We start from the raw sequence: 16,564 nt of genomic DNA on the forward strand, positions 1-16,564 counted from the left end.
AGGGAAGTGGGGGGCGGTATGGGGGACTTTTGGGATAGCATTGGAAATGTAATTGAGGAAAATATGTAATAAAAAAAAAAATAAGGGCTGGAGAGATGGCTCAGGGGTTAAGAGCACTGACTGCTCTTCCAAAGGTCCTGAGTTCAATTCCCAGCAACCACATGGTGGCTCACAACCATCTGTAACAAGATCTGGCGCCCTCTTCTGGAATGTCTGAAGACAGCTACAGTGTACTTACATATAATAAATAAATAAATCTAAAAAAAATTGCTAATAAAATAGACTAGCAATGATTCTCATCACAGAATATATACTATGTATAAATTGTTATTTATGTTAATTCACCATTTCTGCCCTATAATGTATATGTATGCCAAAGCATTTTGTGTATAATAGAATATGCAAATTTCTTCTGCCAATTTAAAGCATAAATACATTTTAAGAAGAAAATATATTAAATCTAACTCTGCACTTCAATGAACTTTAAAAATCTGATTATATTTATTTAACTAACACCAAGATCAAGAAATAAAAGTATTGTATATAGAGCGATATCTCCATGTTTAGGAGGTGTGTTGCTCTTTCAGAGGTCTATTTCAGTTTCTAGCAGCAATGTTAGGCAGCTCGCAAAGCTCTATAACTCCAATTCTAGGGCATCTGACTTCATAGGTACCCACAGTCATGTGCACAGACTTGCAGATCTATACATGGTTAAAGAAACTGAGTGTGACCAATAACCGTATATTCTCTTATAACCATTATTCACCATCTATGACTACTCACTATGTTGACTTTGAAAACCGTGAACTATTCTTGTCAGGTTTTGTAAACACACACACACTTTCTTCTTAAAATGTATTTATACATTATATATATATATATATATATATATATATATATATATATATATATAAGTGCTTCATGTACTCTTGTGTCTGGTTCTTTAAAGAACTTCATCTATACCACTGAGTAAAGTAGTAGATTGTTTCTGTTCATTGGAGGGATATTCCACTATGTGAATATACTCTATAAAGTATGTGATTAAGCATTCCATACTCAGAATGATAATCTAAACATTTTAAAATACATTATTCCATGAATATATTTATGCAGGAACTATATTAAGCAATGGAATTTTGAGACCATAGTGCACATATATGTTGATCTTTTATGTATTCTTTTAGTTCCCAGCATAATTATACCATTTTTCACTCCCATGAACAAAGCTTGAGAGTTCTACTTTCTCTGCATATGTCCTAACACCCTGAATTGTTTATCGTTCTTACTTTGGTGGGTGTGCATAGTGACACTTAATAACTGTGTCAAGCCCTATAATCTTACTATCTGTGTTCTAACATCTCCTTTCTTAAGGTTTCATTCTATTTATATTTCTTTAGCTCTGAATTTTAACCGTTTCTTGGTTGTTGTTTTGAGGCTTTGAAGATCAGACCCAGGGCTTCCCTCTTGCTAAATGTACACCTCTTGCCCATAATTCCAAAGTCAGTAAGGAACAAGGTGTCGTAAAAAATGCACATATAGTGTACATATATTTATATATTGCATATTATATATGCATGTTTATATATACACTCATATCTATATATGAGAATCTACAACCAGTGATGCTATTTATCAAAAATCCTAAACACATGGTGTTGGAGAGATGGCGCAGTAGTTAAGATCACTTGTTGCTTTTCCAGAGGACCCAGGATCAATTTCCAGCAGCTCACAGCCACTCCAGTCCTAGGGGATCTGATGTTCTCTTTTGGCCTCTGCAAGGACTGCATGCATGTGGTACACAGACATTTCTGTAGGCAAATACACCTATAAAATAAAATAAAATAAAATAAAATAAAATACACATAAAAATAAATAATAAAATTTAAAAAATAAAAAAAATAAATCCTAAATGTATTCAAGTATGATAACTCATACCTGTAATCCCAGCACTAGGGAGACTGAGATTGGAGTATTGCTGTGGCTTTAAGGCCAGCAAAGGTGATGTAATTAGTTCAAGGACAGCTTGAGTTACATAGTAAAATCTAGTCTCAACAAACCAAACCAAACCAAACTAAACTAAAACAAAACAAAAACAACAAAAACTCCAAACAAGCCAAACCAAATCAAACCAAAAATCCTAGGCTTTTTCCCTTTCCTGTATCATACATCCAATCAGTTAAAAGTAGCATTCACTTAATTCTATAAATTCTATAACCTGTCTTGAAGAATACCATTTCATCAATTTTTAGTGCTACACCTTTAGTTCAGGCCTTTGTCCTCCTTTTTTCTCTTCAAAGTATCTTTAGATTTATTGTAGTAATGTTCTTCCTGCACAGATTTCGTGCTTACTGCATGTGTGCCTGGCCCCTGTGAAGGTCAGAAGAGGCCATCAGATCCTTTGGAATTGAAGTTACAGGAGGCTATAGGCCACTATATGGGTGCTAGGAATTGAATTAAGACCTCTGCAAGAACAGCCAGTGTTCTTAACCAGTGAGCCATCTCTCTAGCACCCTGCCCCTTCATCCTCTCTTAACTGGACTGCTGGAATAGTGTCCTGGGCACACAATCTTATTTTAAACCATTTTCTTTTTTAAATTGTTTAGATTTATTTATTATTTCATGTGTATGAATGTTTTGCCTGCATGTATGTATGTGCACTAACATGTGGTACTGGTCCCCATAGAAGTCAGAACACAGAATAGTCTCCTGAACTCACATTCCCATTTTGATCTCTGTTTTCTCTTTGAAACATAGATTTTATATTTATTAATTTTTGGTCACATGTATAAATCTTTAGCCAGCCTGTATGTATGACCACGAACATGTGTGCCTGGTGCCTCCAGAAGTCAGACCAAGTCATCAGATTCCCTGAAATTGAAGTAACAGTTGTGAGACACCATATGCTAGGAATAGAACCTAGGCCCTCTGTAAGAGCAGCAAGTGCTCTAAAGTTTTGAGCTGTATCTCTACCCCCTATTCTCTTTTTCATCACTATTTCTTCTCACTACAAATTTAATTCTATTTGAAGAAAAATATATCCTAATAGCACAGGTGCTGCCAGTCTTTCCTATGCCTGTCATATGAGAAAAAGCATCCATTCCTTTTCAGCTACCTTCTAAGGAATTGATGTCAGGTCATCCCATGAGGACATAGATTTTTGTAGTAAGGCATTATTGATATTAACTCAAAAATATGATTTGAGAATTGGATAAAATGGCACAAACTAGTAATCCCAGCACCTAGGAGGATTCTTTAGGTTCAACGCAAGACTGATATATTAAGACCTCATCTCTATGTGTACAAAGCAAGCTGTTTCTGTTAAACTGTATATTTTGTAAATAAAGATATTGTTACTTTGGATAAAAAAAAAAAAAAAAAAAAAAAAAAGATCTCGCCAGGCAGTGGTGGCGCACGCCTTTAATCCCAGCACTTGGGAGGCAGAGGCAGGCGGATTTCNGTGGTGGCGCACGCCTTTAATCCCAGCACTTGGGAGGCAGAGGCAGGCGGATTTCTGAGTTCCAGGCCAGCCTGGTCTACAGAGTGAGTTCCAGGACATCCAAAGCTACACAGAGAAACTCTGTCTTGAAAAAAAAAAAAAAAAAGACAGAAAAAAAGAAAAAATATTTCATCACACACACACACAAATAATTTGGTATCTGAATGGGAACTATTAATACATTCTGTCACCTAGCTCATTTAAGATATAATGTTTAATATTTCACAATAATTTTTGAATTTCTAAAACACATAAACTAATATTATAGCACAACAGTATATTATCAATAAATTTGTCTTGCTAATTATTAATGTGAGTTCTTAGCAGTTTATGGAATCAACTTAAAGATGTTTTAAGTTTAGAAAAAAAGATTTATTTATTTATTTTTTATGTATGACTGCCTTGCCTGCATTTATGTAAGTGCATTGTGTACATCCTGATCTCCTTGGGGGCCAGAAGATGGTGGAAGCTCCATTGGAACTGAAGTTACAAACTGTTATAAGCCACTGTGTCCGTGCTGAGAACTGAACCCTGATCTTCCATAAAAGCAGCAAGTACTTTTAACGACTTAGCAATATCTAATGCCTCCCTCACTCGTTTAAATTTTTATATACCTACAAAAGTACTGGGTTAGTTCTTTTATAACATTTTAACTTTTTAAATGTGGTACATTTTCACAATGGAGTACTACTCAGCTATTAAAAATAATGAATTTATGAAATTCTTGGGCAAATGGATGTATCTGGAGGATATCATCCTGAGTGAGGTAACCCAATCACAAAAGAAGTCACTTGATATGCACTCACTGATAAGTGGATATTAGCCCAGAAACCTAGAATACCCAAGATACAATTTCCAAAACACAAGAAAATCAAGAAGGAAGACCAACACATGGATACTTCATTCTTCCCTAGAATAGGGAATAAAATATCCATGGAAGGAGTTGCAGAGACAAAGTTTAGAGCTAAGAAGAAAGGATGGACAATCCAGAGACTGCCCCACCCGGGGGTCCGTCCTATAATCAGCCACCAAACGCAGACACTATTGCATAGACCAGCAAGATTTTGCTGAAAGGACCCTGATATAGCTGTCTCCTGTGAGGCTATGCCAGTGCCTGGCAAATACAGAAGTGGATGCTCACAGTCAGCTATTGGATGGAATACAGGGCTCCCAGTGGAGGAGCTAGAGAAAGTACCCAAGGAGCTGAAGGGGTCTGCAACCTTATAGGTGGAACAACAATATGAATTAACCAGTACCCCCAGAACTCATGTCTCTAGCTGCATATGTATCAGAAGATGGCCTAGTCGGCCATCATTAGGAAGAGAGGCCCCTTGGTCTAGCAAACTTTATATGCCCCAGTACAGGGGAAAGCCAGGGCCACGAAGTGGGAGTGAGTAGGTAGGGGAGCAGGGCAGGGGGAGGGTATAGGGGACTTTTGGGATAACATTTGAAATGTAAATGAAGAAAATATCCAATAAAAAACATTTTAACTTCTTCTTGTTGTTGTTGTTGATGATGATGGTGATGTAGGTTACCACTCTAGAGGTGATGTTGCTTGGGAGAGTAGAGCCTAAAAGTAAGGTGGACTAAAGTCTCATAAAATAGCCAACTTTATTCATAGCATCAAACAATATATACTCTGAGGATTAAGAAGAGTCACATGAATAAAGTGTCTAATCACAAGGGCAAGGTGTACAAGATGGGCAAGCAGCATGTGGCAAAAACATGTTTTTTTTTTTATAGTGGCAGATAAACAATAGCCCGTTGTAATGAATAATCTGAAGTATACTCACTCCTATCTGATACACCTGGGAGGAACCAAACTCAAATTCCAAGAACAATTCTTGTTTTGAATAAACTGAGGCCACAAAACTCTGGTCTTGTCTTCTTGGAGTGCTCTCACAAGCACTCAGAATTCTCACATGACTCCATTCTTGGACTGTGTTACAACTATTTCCATCATCGTCGTCATCATTGTCATCATCATTGTCATCATCATCATGATGAGCATTCGAGTGCATGTATACCACATATCACAACATATATGGATCAGAGGAAACTTTTGGAAACTGGTTCTTCTTTCTCTCATGGGTTCCAGGGGGAGAACTGAACTCATCAGGCTTGGCAGGAAGTGCCTTTATCCACTGAATGGCCAACCCCAAACTAGTTAGTTCTCGATCTTCAAGAGTTCAAACTGATACATTTTCCCCTTTAACTTTAACATTTGTTTTCTTTTTTATTTCTGTAATTATCTTAATGTCACTAATTTTATGTTTGGTTATACGTGTGTGTATCCCACCCCTTGCCCCAAGTAGATTGCAAACCCACTAAAGTCAATTTCCATTGAATCCCTATAGTAATCAGATAACATTGTGGAATCTTTTTCTATATTCCAATGCTGGGTTCCTAGGATCCTCCAGCTTTCACTAACTGTAAAGAAAAAGAAGAAAAGTTTGGATAACCAACAAAGACATATGAAAGTACTCTACAAATACACCGTCATTGCTACCATTTAAAGACATTTAAAGGACATTTTAACAAAGACACTTAATGGAAAAAATTTAGTTTGAGGGCTAGTACTTTAAATAATTCCTTAGAAGTTGTGGGAAAAATAAAAATACATTGCAGCCATTTTTCTTTTCATATGTAAAAATTTTCCCTGACTGGGAAGATAGTTCAACAGGTAAAGTCACCTGTTTTTAAGCCTGATGATTTGAGTTCCATCCTCTGTCCACATGGTAGGAGAGAACTGAATCCTCTGGGTTGTACTTTGACCATAACCCTTCTACTATGGCATGTGCTTGTACATGGGCACACATACATATAAATAAGTGTGCATGTTTTCATTCTGACAAAAATGACTCAGAGCTACAGTACAATATTCAGCTATTGATATATTATTAAGTGGTAAAGTTGTTTTATAAACAGACACACACACACACACACACACACTATTTTTCAGTGGTAGGAGAAGGACACAGGACCTCATACATGCTAGGCAGGTGCTCTACTACTGATCTGAGCCGAACCTGTAATCTATCCAGTTCCTCTTTCATTGATGTCTGACTCTCTGTGGAATTCCTAACATATGCAGCCTATTCAAAACCTGCCACCAAGAGACTTCCATCAAAGACCGCTTTTTCTCCCACTGAAACCTACAAAAATCAATATTCACTATTTTTCTCACAGTGTCTGCTATCTAAAAACATGAACCAAGATATGCCATTTTCTTAAAACATGTCTGAAATATAATTGTATTTTAACATTTGTACCCAAAGAAGAATAGCAAATATTGTAATGTTTCATCATATCTTAGGCTGTGGTTATGGATTTATCATTAATTTTTTTCATTTACTTGCTTTGGAGGGAGTAGTGGTAGACTTTCAAGACCAAGTCGCAGTATGTATTCCAGGATGGCCTTGAGTTCACTAGAGTGCAGGATTTCCTTCGATTCACAGTGATCCCATCTCAGTCTCCTGAGAAGTGGCTTTCCTAGTTAACAAAACAAGACAAGAAGCTGAAAGAGGACGGCCTCAGATAGTTGGAAATCTCATTTTTCTTTACACAAAAATTTAAATTGAAAAGTTTAAGTGATGATACTTGAATTTATTGTTATTTAGTGGTGTTGTATTTTAAAACAGTGTCTAACATTGTAAACCAGGCCTTGATCCCTGTTTTAGCCTCTCTGGAACAACTGGGATTATTAATTGTGCACCGCTTGGCCCTTTAAGGTTTTTTTGTTTTGAAGCATCCTTCTTCTTGCCCATAGTAGACTTGCTTATAAGGAGTCACACCTGTGAAGCAGGGCCTTTTCAATTACACAGCGTTCCCCAGGCCTCAAAGGTCTCTCAGAGTCATTGTGTGATTTTGACCCATACTCTCCTCCTGCTCAGTAGTATCCGTATTTTTACAGAACAGTTAGCAAATGCCCCTAAGTGTTTAAATTACTCACCTAGAAAGGGTCTAGTGACTAGCCTCTAAGGGACAAACTTGACCTGGTCTCTGCTTTGCACCTTGATGCAGTATGCTATCCAAAGCAGCTATACTTGCTGCAGATTAAGAAGGCTACTTCAGATAGAACATGAATCGTAAAGATAGTCATCCTAAAGGAAAAAAAAAAAAAAACTCATGTCATCATCTGTAGTATATGAATATTACATTTCCTTATCTGTTTCAATTTAAAATGACTTCCTTGTTCATATAATTGACTGGCAAATCCTTTGTTTACTTTACCCAATCTCAAGAACCAAGTAAGGAGTATTAATAATGCTTAGGTTGTCATTTAACATTTTTTATGAAATTCGAGAATTTCAGCAAAGGGTAATTTAGGAAGGCATGTATGTAGAACTTTGCATTTTAATTAAGAAGACTCGGGATGAAATGAGCCAGTGACAGTAACAGATGACTGCTTCTAAAAGCTCTATTACTATTTGATGTGTGTTCAGGATTTTCTTGTGGATAATAAGTTGTAAGACTTGTTTCAAGAACAGTGACAGTCCTAAAACAATTAGAGAAGACAAAGCTGCTCTTTTAAAATCATCTGCTCATAAATAAAACTGGGTTGTGAATTATTTCCAGAAAAGCAATTGGCAAAGTATAAGTAAATCACTCTAAAAACTAAAGCTGTCTCAATTTTTTGAATGCTCAAACCAAACCTCTCCTCTTCCTCAATGATGATTTCCTCTGACAAATAAATACTCACAAAGTATGAAAAATAGACTTTGTGTACTTCCTAAGGCCAACACATACTGTTTACACTGAAATTTAATATTTCTCATCTCAAATACACTAAATAAGAACATAATTTAAAAGTAATTCTCTCTGGTAGCAGGCTGCTCATTAATCATTCTTTAGATAATTCTGGCACTGTGAATTTTCAGTTAGGAAGAAAAAAAACCTTGCGATTTCTGGATTGATCAGAAGATCTGAGCACATTTGTGGAGAAAACAGTCGATTGTGTGAAAGCAGAATTGTCTGTAACCCCAATTGTGAAGTCAAGAAGAAAAAAATAATCAACTTTTCCCCATTTCCAGTGATAATTCTTCTTCACTGGGTAGATCAAAGGGTTAATTTGTGATTTGAGAAAAGACTATGACTTCCCCTATTTTTTTCTAAAGTGTGGTTGTGTGTGGGAGGAAGGTAGAGAGGCCCTAGAATGAATTCACTAATTGGGGTTTTCACCTGCTGTGCGTCTAATCGAATACAAAGCCTTATTTGTAGCTGAAGAGGAAGAGAGATTATGCAGAGTGTCAGAATTTCTGCCTAGTTTTGAAATTCCTGTTATTTGGCACAATCCGGTTGGGAAAGGCAGACAAAATAGTTACAGTTCTGAGCTGTAAAGGTGGACCAGGAATTTTGCAGCAGATGTAGTTGCACCACCTTAACCGGTTCTCCATTTTTAGCACGAGGTGGTGTAGTTCAAAGGAGCCTGGTAGTGCTATATAGCTGGCAGGCTAATAGGCTTGCTGAATTCTTTCCCACTAAGCGACTACCGGCCTGTGAGGTTAATGAAGTGTGCCTTTATTTTAGTGAAGATGCTAAACTTCACATCTTTTTAGATGTTCAGCTTGATATAGGTAGCTCTGTGAAGCTTTAAGAAATTGTATTAAATGAAAACTGCATGCAATTGAAGGAGAGTTCGACTTTATCTGGAACCTGTCTGGTGAAATCTCTGGTGTAGTTGGCAGCTGTCTCAGAAAACTTTTCCTGGCCTGGCTTATCCTGCTTCCCTGTAAAAGAAGAGCATGGCAAAAATAACCTTTGGTGGGAGTTTGATGTGCTCTGGGTGACTTGGTTGTTGACAGTTTAACAATGATCTAGAGGCATTAGTATATGTATTTTAATTATTATGCCATCACATTTGCCCTAAGTGGCAGTGATTCACAGTTATGGTAAGCATTTGTTAGAAGTCTGATTCATGGTCCATGGCTAGAGCTCCCACTATGCAAAGAGAAGCATACAGATATTATATGCTTACTGGGTATCCAGGTGCATATTTACTATAAAATATGCATTACTGTCTTGAAGTGACACCTATTCTCTGAATGAGTTTTTACAAAGTGGTACAGGTTATATTTAACATTGGCTACAGTAAATAAAAAAATTCATATAGAGTCTCTTAGAGCTAGAGAAAAGCCGGATCCTAGCTAATGGTGATGTTCCCTAAGGCCACTCCTACACACACATAGACTACCACCACCACCACCATTCCCCACTGCCGCTCAAATGTCCAATAAATCTATTCCTTGTCATTTTCTTATTCTAGTCTGCAGTTTTATACTGCTAATTTTGGAGTAACACTGAAAATCACAAGTAGCCTAGAAAGATTTTTTTTTAAAGAAAAAAAGGATGTGCTTGAGGAAGATTAGAGCAGCCTGGCTTCTGTGCTTGGTCCTTCATACTCTCCATAAAATGGGTACATCCAAGTCTAACATTCCTACAAGGAATTTTGCCATTTCTTCACCCACACCCCACCCCTGCCTCCTGGCCCTGCTCTCTCCCCGTCCTCACCTTACTCACGATTTCTAATCTGTAACTCTTGTTTTTTATTGGATATTTTCTTTATTTACATTTCAAATGTAAAAACACTTTTCTGGTTTTCTCACCTCCTGAAAAACTCCACCCAATCCCCCCTCCCGCTGCTTCTTTGAGGGTATTCCCCCACCCAGCTACCCACTCCCACCTCCCCCACCCCACCCCCACTCTTGATTCCTCTACATTGGGGCATCTATCCAGCCTTCATAGGACCAAGGACCTTTCCTCCCATTGAAGCCTGACAAGGCCATCCTCTGCTACTTATGCATCTGGAGCCATGTTTACGTGTACTCCTTGGCTTAGTCCCTGGGAGTTCTGGGGGATCTGGTTGGTTGATATTGTGTTCTTCCTATGGGGTTGCAAACCTCTTCAATTCTTTCAGTCCTTTCTCTGACTCCTCTATTAGGGACCCCACACTCAGTCCAATTATTGCCTGTGAGGAGCCGCCTCTGTATTTGTAAGGCTCTGGCAGGGCCTTTCAGGAGACAACCATACCAGGCTCCTTTCAGCATGCACTGGTTACTCTAGTCCAAACTATTATCCTTCTAGCTACAGATTAAGAGGACCAACAGCTGCCTCCTAGGCACCTTCAGTATTTACACCATGCAACTATCTTTACCTTGTCACGTTCAACATTTTAGTCATCATTTGTCCTCTTACCCTTTATCCTGCTGTGACATTTCTTGCTTTGTAAATGTTAATCATTCAGTCCTGGAATCCACCCTGGGATTATAGTCCTGTGGTCATTTGAAAGAGAACGTCCCCATGGGCTCATTATTTGAATGCTTAGTTATCAGGGAGTGGCTCTAGTTGAGAAGGAATAGAACAATTAGAACTGGTGGTCTTGTTGGAAAAAATATGTCCCTAGGCTTGGGCTTTGAGGTTTCAAAAGCCAGAGTCTGGACCAGCAGATTAGGATGTAGCTCTCACAGACTTCTCCAGCACATTTCTGCCTGTGTTCCAACATGCCCGTCTGCTTCTGCCATGCTGATAATGGACTAAACTTCTGAAACGGTAAACAAGGCCCCAATGAAATAGTTTCTGTGATAAAAGTTACCTTGGTTGTATCTCTTCACAGCAATAGAACACAAAGAGAAGGCTTTATCCTTGGTTAAAGGCTAGATTCTCCTGGAGAGCCTGACAAATCCCAATGCCATGGACCAATTCAATTAGAAAATAAGAATATGTGCATTGGGTGCAGGGTGTGGGATATTAGACCATTGTAACATTCCTCATTTGATGCTAGTGAATTTAGGACCAACATCTTCCTTCTTCACTGTCAATGTATAACATCTAGTTCGTCAGGGATCCCTTAATGTCTACTCTATATTACCATTTCTTACTTCTGCCACTATCATTGTTCAGACCCTTGTTATATTGCAGTAAGCTTGCACTGGCTACTCTATTCCCAGGCTGACTTTTCTAAAGACAAATCTGATAAAGCCATATTTGTAGCTACAATTCATCTTTCTGAAGGTCCCGCACACCTTTCAGGTATCAACACAGATGAACTCTAGATTTTCACAGTAGTCCTTTCTTGTTTTTTTCTATAACCTCTGTGTTGACATTCCCTCCTGAAGGCAAATAGACCACCAAAGCTGTTCAAAAGAAAAAAGGTTTTGTTATTTGGGGCGCCTATTCATATTATCATTTTGATGTGACTTCTTGTGGGCCTAATAGGAGCTTTATACAAATACTTGCCCAGTGACTGTTTAGTCTGCTTTTCCACCCCAAGGAGTGTAACTGGGTTTTCTGTCTTCCTGCTGTCCCCTTTCAGTGTCTAATCCATATTGCTCTAGAAGGTGGCTTAAGTTGGAAAGGACTCTTTTTGGTCAGTATTCAAGAGGACACTTGAATAGTGGAACTTGAAGACGGTATGAGGAAAAATATCTATTTCAAAGATTTGGCGAAGGAAGGTGCAAAACCAGGAACAGCAAAACTGCAAAAATGTACAAAGGGAAAGGAATGGTTTGGGGGCACCTGCAGAGTGCTGGGCCTGAAGGGAAAGATTGTAAGGCTTGTGGCCACAAGTCAAAGAACTGAGGTCCAGCCAGGCCTGGGGTCAGCAGGAGGGAGCTTGAGAAATAAATACCTAGCTATCACTTGCTTTCTTCCTTTTCATCTTCTTCCATAGACCTTTCTTTCATCACTGCCTCCCATTGGTTGAAAGTGAAAGGAAATCAAAGGGCAAGAAAGCCTGATTCTACAGAGGTTCAGCGTCCTAGGGGTACAGAACAGACTGGAGCTCACTCAATAGCCATGGGAAGGAGAAAGGAGGGCGCCATGCAGCCCAGTCTCTTAGGGTAGAGAACTAGTTTTTCCGAAGGTGCTGGCAAAGTTTAAGCGATTCAAAGACTAATGTTTTAGCTACAGGAAAGTTCAGCGAATCACCTTCTTGACCCCTTCATGTGTCATTCCATTTTCACTGCTATTTCTACAAACTTGCTTCCCCTTTGCTCCCATCTATCAATAAGCTTGCTTTGAGCACGCTAAAGAAAACAGGCTTTTTTTTTTTTTTTTAAATGAGGCTCTCTCTGTGGTAGTGCAGCAGAGTAGCTAAATGTATAACTCGTAGAAACAAGTTCTCTAGTCCCAGCTCTTTGTTTGTTTGTTTTTCGAGCCAGGGTTTCTCTGTGTAGCCCTGGCTGTCCTGGAACTCACTTTGTAGACCAGGCTGGCCTTGAACTCAGAAATCTGCCTGCCTCTGCCTCCCCAGTGCTGGGATTAAAGGTGTGTGCCACCACGCCCCGGCTAGTTTCAGCTCTTAAGCCACCATGTTCTAGTTATGAAGGTGGGACAGAGAGCTTGCCCAAGGTAGGGTCTGCAGTCCGGTTTTCCAGATCCTTTTCTGGTCTGTGGTTCCAATGAAAACAGAACAACAGCAATAATGGGGATAAAAATGGATGCGAGTTGTGACACAGATTAGTGCATTTTATAGGTGCCATTTCCTGCACCACTTCAAATCAAGAATAGTATGAAATAGCTACTATAAATAAACAATATAGATGATATCACTAATGAAGGTAAGGCAACTCTGGGCTTTTAAAAGCAATCTTCCCTTACTAAGCAAAAGTCTTAATATGGCTGAAATCAACAATAAAGTAGTCAGTGTGATACCCACGTCATCCCTTAATACTTTCAGTATTTTCTAAAATAATACCAAGATTTTGGAACAACTGTTTAAGTGCCTATAACTCCAGTCTAAAAAAGAACTTACTGCTATATTTTTGAGGATTGCCATCTGTCAAATTAAAAAAAAAAAAAAGTCTGAATAGCGATTCTATGTTTTCCATTCTTTGTCTTTTCCCTGACAAATCATTCTTAGGAGTTCTCTAATTGGGCAGTGGGAAAATAGACTCCTGCATTTATAGTTCAGAGAAACAGAAGTCCTGAATCTTGAGCAGTTCACTTAACTGCAAAACTATCAACCAACCGACAGAAAACAAAGAGAAGCAAATGATAGCCAACCTCAGCACACAGGCCTTGCAGATCCTTACTCAATTGATTTCTAATAGTTACAAGTGTCCATGCTGTGAGGTCTGTATCTTCTCCTTGAAGTAAACAATATTTAAGTGATGTCCAGCATCGATGCGGTGATTAACTGATTTACTTTCGAAGCCACTGCTTTCTCATCAAAGGCCACTAATGCCTGCATTCTAGAGAGAGGCAGACTTGGAATCTACTTTTAGGCCTACGGACATCCTCGCCCAAAAATAAGTCTGAGTGTGTCCTCCTTAGACCGCACTAGCAGCTGCCTCTTCAGCTCACTAGCTCGGAATTGCTAAAGCATTGCAGGCACCAGACTGAGTCGCTGAAGAGAAATGCCAAAAAATGACATATTTGCTTTAAAATAGCACCACTAGTCTTACCTACAGGCACATATCTTTAGTGGTAACGTTTGCATTTTTATTTGGTTTGTCAAAAGTAATGAAGAAGCCGCCAAGTCCCCTTTTACTTTCTCCATTTCTGCCTCTTTGTTGTGCCGTACCATACCAATAAATGGAAATTGATGTTTGCAGGTCCTTTAGGCTTAAACAATCTAAGCAATAAATGTAGAGGGGAGAAAAGATGATATTTTAAAAAATAAAAGGAAAACACATAAAATGTAGACTTAAGGGGATGAATCCTCCAGAAGAGTAAAAAAAAAAACAAAAAAACAAATGATTGAAAGATAAAAAAAGAAAAAGACTAGCTCCTTGGATTCTAATCTATGAAGTAGAGAGTGTGGGCAATTCTTGTGCTAATAAAGTTTTCCTTCCAACGGGAATATCTCCAAGATCAAAACAGTTGCATTTAGTAGAATTCTACCTTCCTATGACAGCTTCTGATATGAGTCACGCTAGGCCCTCAAGGCCTACTTACTTTTCAAATCCAGTGCTATACTGGAAAGAGAGATCCTTCCAGATTTTTTCTAACACTTCAAGATAAAAACACCAGTGCTGCTATGCTCTGAGTCTTTATCGGCGCCTCTCTAACTTTAATGTGTTCAGGTTTTGATTTGGTACATCCAGGTTGAGGCTCTTGGGGGCACGTGGGGGGGACTTTCAAAGAAGTCTTCTGGTGATGGTGAAACTGTTAGTTCTAGAAGGACATTTTAAGAATCAGTGCTATAATATCAAAGGTTGTTTCTTAAGAATCTAGGGTAGCCGGGTATTGTGGGGAGGAAGAAACAGGTGGATGTCTGTGAGTTCAAGGCCAGCCTGGTCTGGTCTACTTAGTGAGTTCTAGGACAGTCAGAACTATGTGAGAGACCCTGTCTCAAAAAATAAAGAAAGAAAGATTCATAGTAACTCAGGATAAGTTTGATTTTTTTTTTCCCTGTCCTACTTCTTTAATTTTCAGTTGAGGAAGACAAAGGTGTAGAAGGGAGGTGAATACTTTCTCGTGTGATTATTTTTTTCTTTCATTTTCTAAAAAGAAAACTCCAAGCCCACACACTAATTATCTGCGATGAGGTCATTTGCACCTAGGTCATTTATTTAGGCAACAAGTAGCCTTGCCAGAAGATTTTTAAGGGGATGTTGGCAAGAGGGGATGCGGCTCCAGGTTCCTGGGTCTAGCTTCAACTCCTTTCGGTCTTTCTTTATGTCTCCTCCACCACCCCACCACCCCCATTTCTGTTCTGCTTTGAAAGGGCTCACTGCCCTGTCCCTGTCTATCCAGGTTCCCAGGTCCTTAGGTGGGGGAGGAGCCCTTCCCAGCCCCGCCCCGTCTGCACGCGGCTCCCCCTCCCTGTCCCGCCCGCCCTCCCGCCAGCCCGCCAGCCAGCGGCGGCTCCTCCGCAGTGCTTTCGGCTGCGAGCCTGGGCGGCGGCGCTTGACTTTCGGGGAGCCCCGTGGCTTGGGCAAGCTTACTCCTCCGCTCTAAGCGCCTGGCCCTCACTGCCTGTGAAACCCTTACAACCATGAGGGAACACCTCAAAGGGTAAGTGGATCGCAGCCCTGGACCCCCTCTTATCCCCGCAATTTGTGCACTTGTGGCACGAGCAGCTGCCAGGGGAAGGCAAAACTTGGACCAGAAGCAGTGCTAGCTGGTGGCGGCTGGTATCAGCTAGACCGGGGCGTCCGGGCAGGTCTCCCCGCCTGTCCTGGGAGCCTCTGCAGGTGCGTCCCTGGGGCTTCCACCCCGGCGCCAGTGCTTGCCAGCCAGCTCCTTCCTGGCTGCTGGGACGGCTCGGAGAGCTAAAGCGGATTTCTCGCTTTGCCCAGAGAGGGACAGCTGGTTTCCTCCTGCGGGGATCGGGCCCGGGGAGCTTTTTGCTCCTTTGCGGGGCTCCCAGTTTGGACAGGAACCAGGCGGGCTGTTCCCCCGAAACCGTCATTGGACCTGGCAGGAAAAAGGGGCGCACGCACGCGGTTCTACCTTGCATTGCACTGCTAAGTGCCAAAAGGTCAACTTTCTGCCTGATTTCTTCCGAGGATTCCAACTGACATTTCCCTCCCTGTGTTTTCTCCTGTGCTTAGTCCATGCTGCAGGACTTGGAGAAATAAAGAAAACACGGGCAATTAAAGCCTAGAAAGTCAAGGAATTGACTGAGAAAAGAAAGAGGGGCTTAAGGGTTTGAGATTTTCTATGTATTATTATTATTTATAGTATTATTATTAATTTGCTTATTGGGCTTCTTTTGAGGTTCAGTGTGGAGTCATTTCAGAGTGCCTTCTCTGTTCTCCGGGTGTCTGCTTGTCCTTAAGCAAAGTTTGTGATTCTTAATCTGATCACAATGGAAAGGGCAAGACACTGCTTATCTCACTTAAATGTGAAGTTAAGTTTGAAACTTAAATTGAATGGGGTTAATTGTCCAAGGGAGCCATAGTATTAATTATAAAACACTTTAATCCCAAGTGTGTGTGTGTGTGTGTTGGGGGGGGGATCCATCTTCTGGTTTAAGTCAAAGTAAAGTCTTTAAGTGAAATTAACATTCTTTCTTTAGCAAATGTTCTTCCTGGTTCCTGAGTTAACTCTCCCTGTCTGTCCTTGCCAACCCATCATTTTGTGTGTGTGTGTGTGTGTGTGTGTGTGTGTGTGTGTGTGTGT

The 16,564-nt window shown here is 39.9% G+C and overlaps 1 protein-coding gene across 8 annotated transcripts in view; it reads left to right on the plus strand.

Annotated features, from left to right (window-relative positions):
• The window catches only part of Dmd (dystrophin), a 2,293,239-nt gene that overhangs the window by 2,120,132 nt on the left and 156,543 nt on the right, over positions 1-16,564 (plus strand). For 4 of the 8 annotated variants that reach the window (XM_021152896.1, XM_021152895.1, XM_029473192.1 and 1 more), the window contains exon 1: positions 15,290-15,454. The exons of the other annotated variants lie outside the window; for them this stretch is intronic. In XM_021152896.1, the coding sequence (XP_021008555.1) occupies positions 15,435-15,454 (20 nt within the window). In that variant the 5' untranslated portion in view covers positions 15,290-15,434. Of the gene's footprint in view, positions 1-15,289; positions 15,455-16,564 lie in introns of those variants that run through there. 8 annotated transcript variants of the gene reach the window in all.

This window comes from Mus caroli, chromosome X (genome assembly GCF_900094665.2).
Source record: "Mus caroli chromosome X, CAROLI_EIJ_v1.1, whole genome shotgun sequence".
NCBI classification, from domain to species: domain Eukaryota; kingdom Metazoa; phylum Chordata; class Mammalia; order Rodentia; family Muridae; genus Mus; species Mus caroli.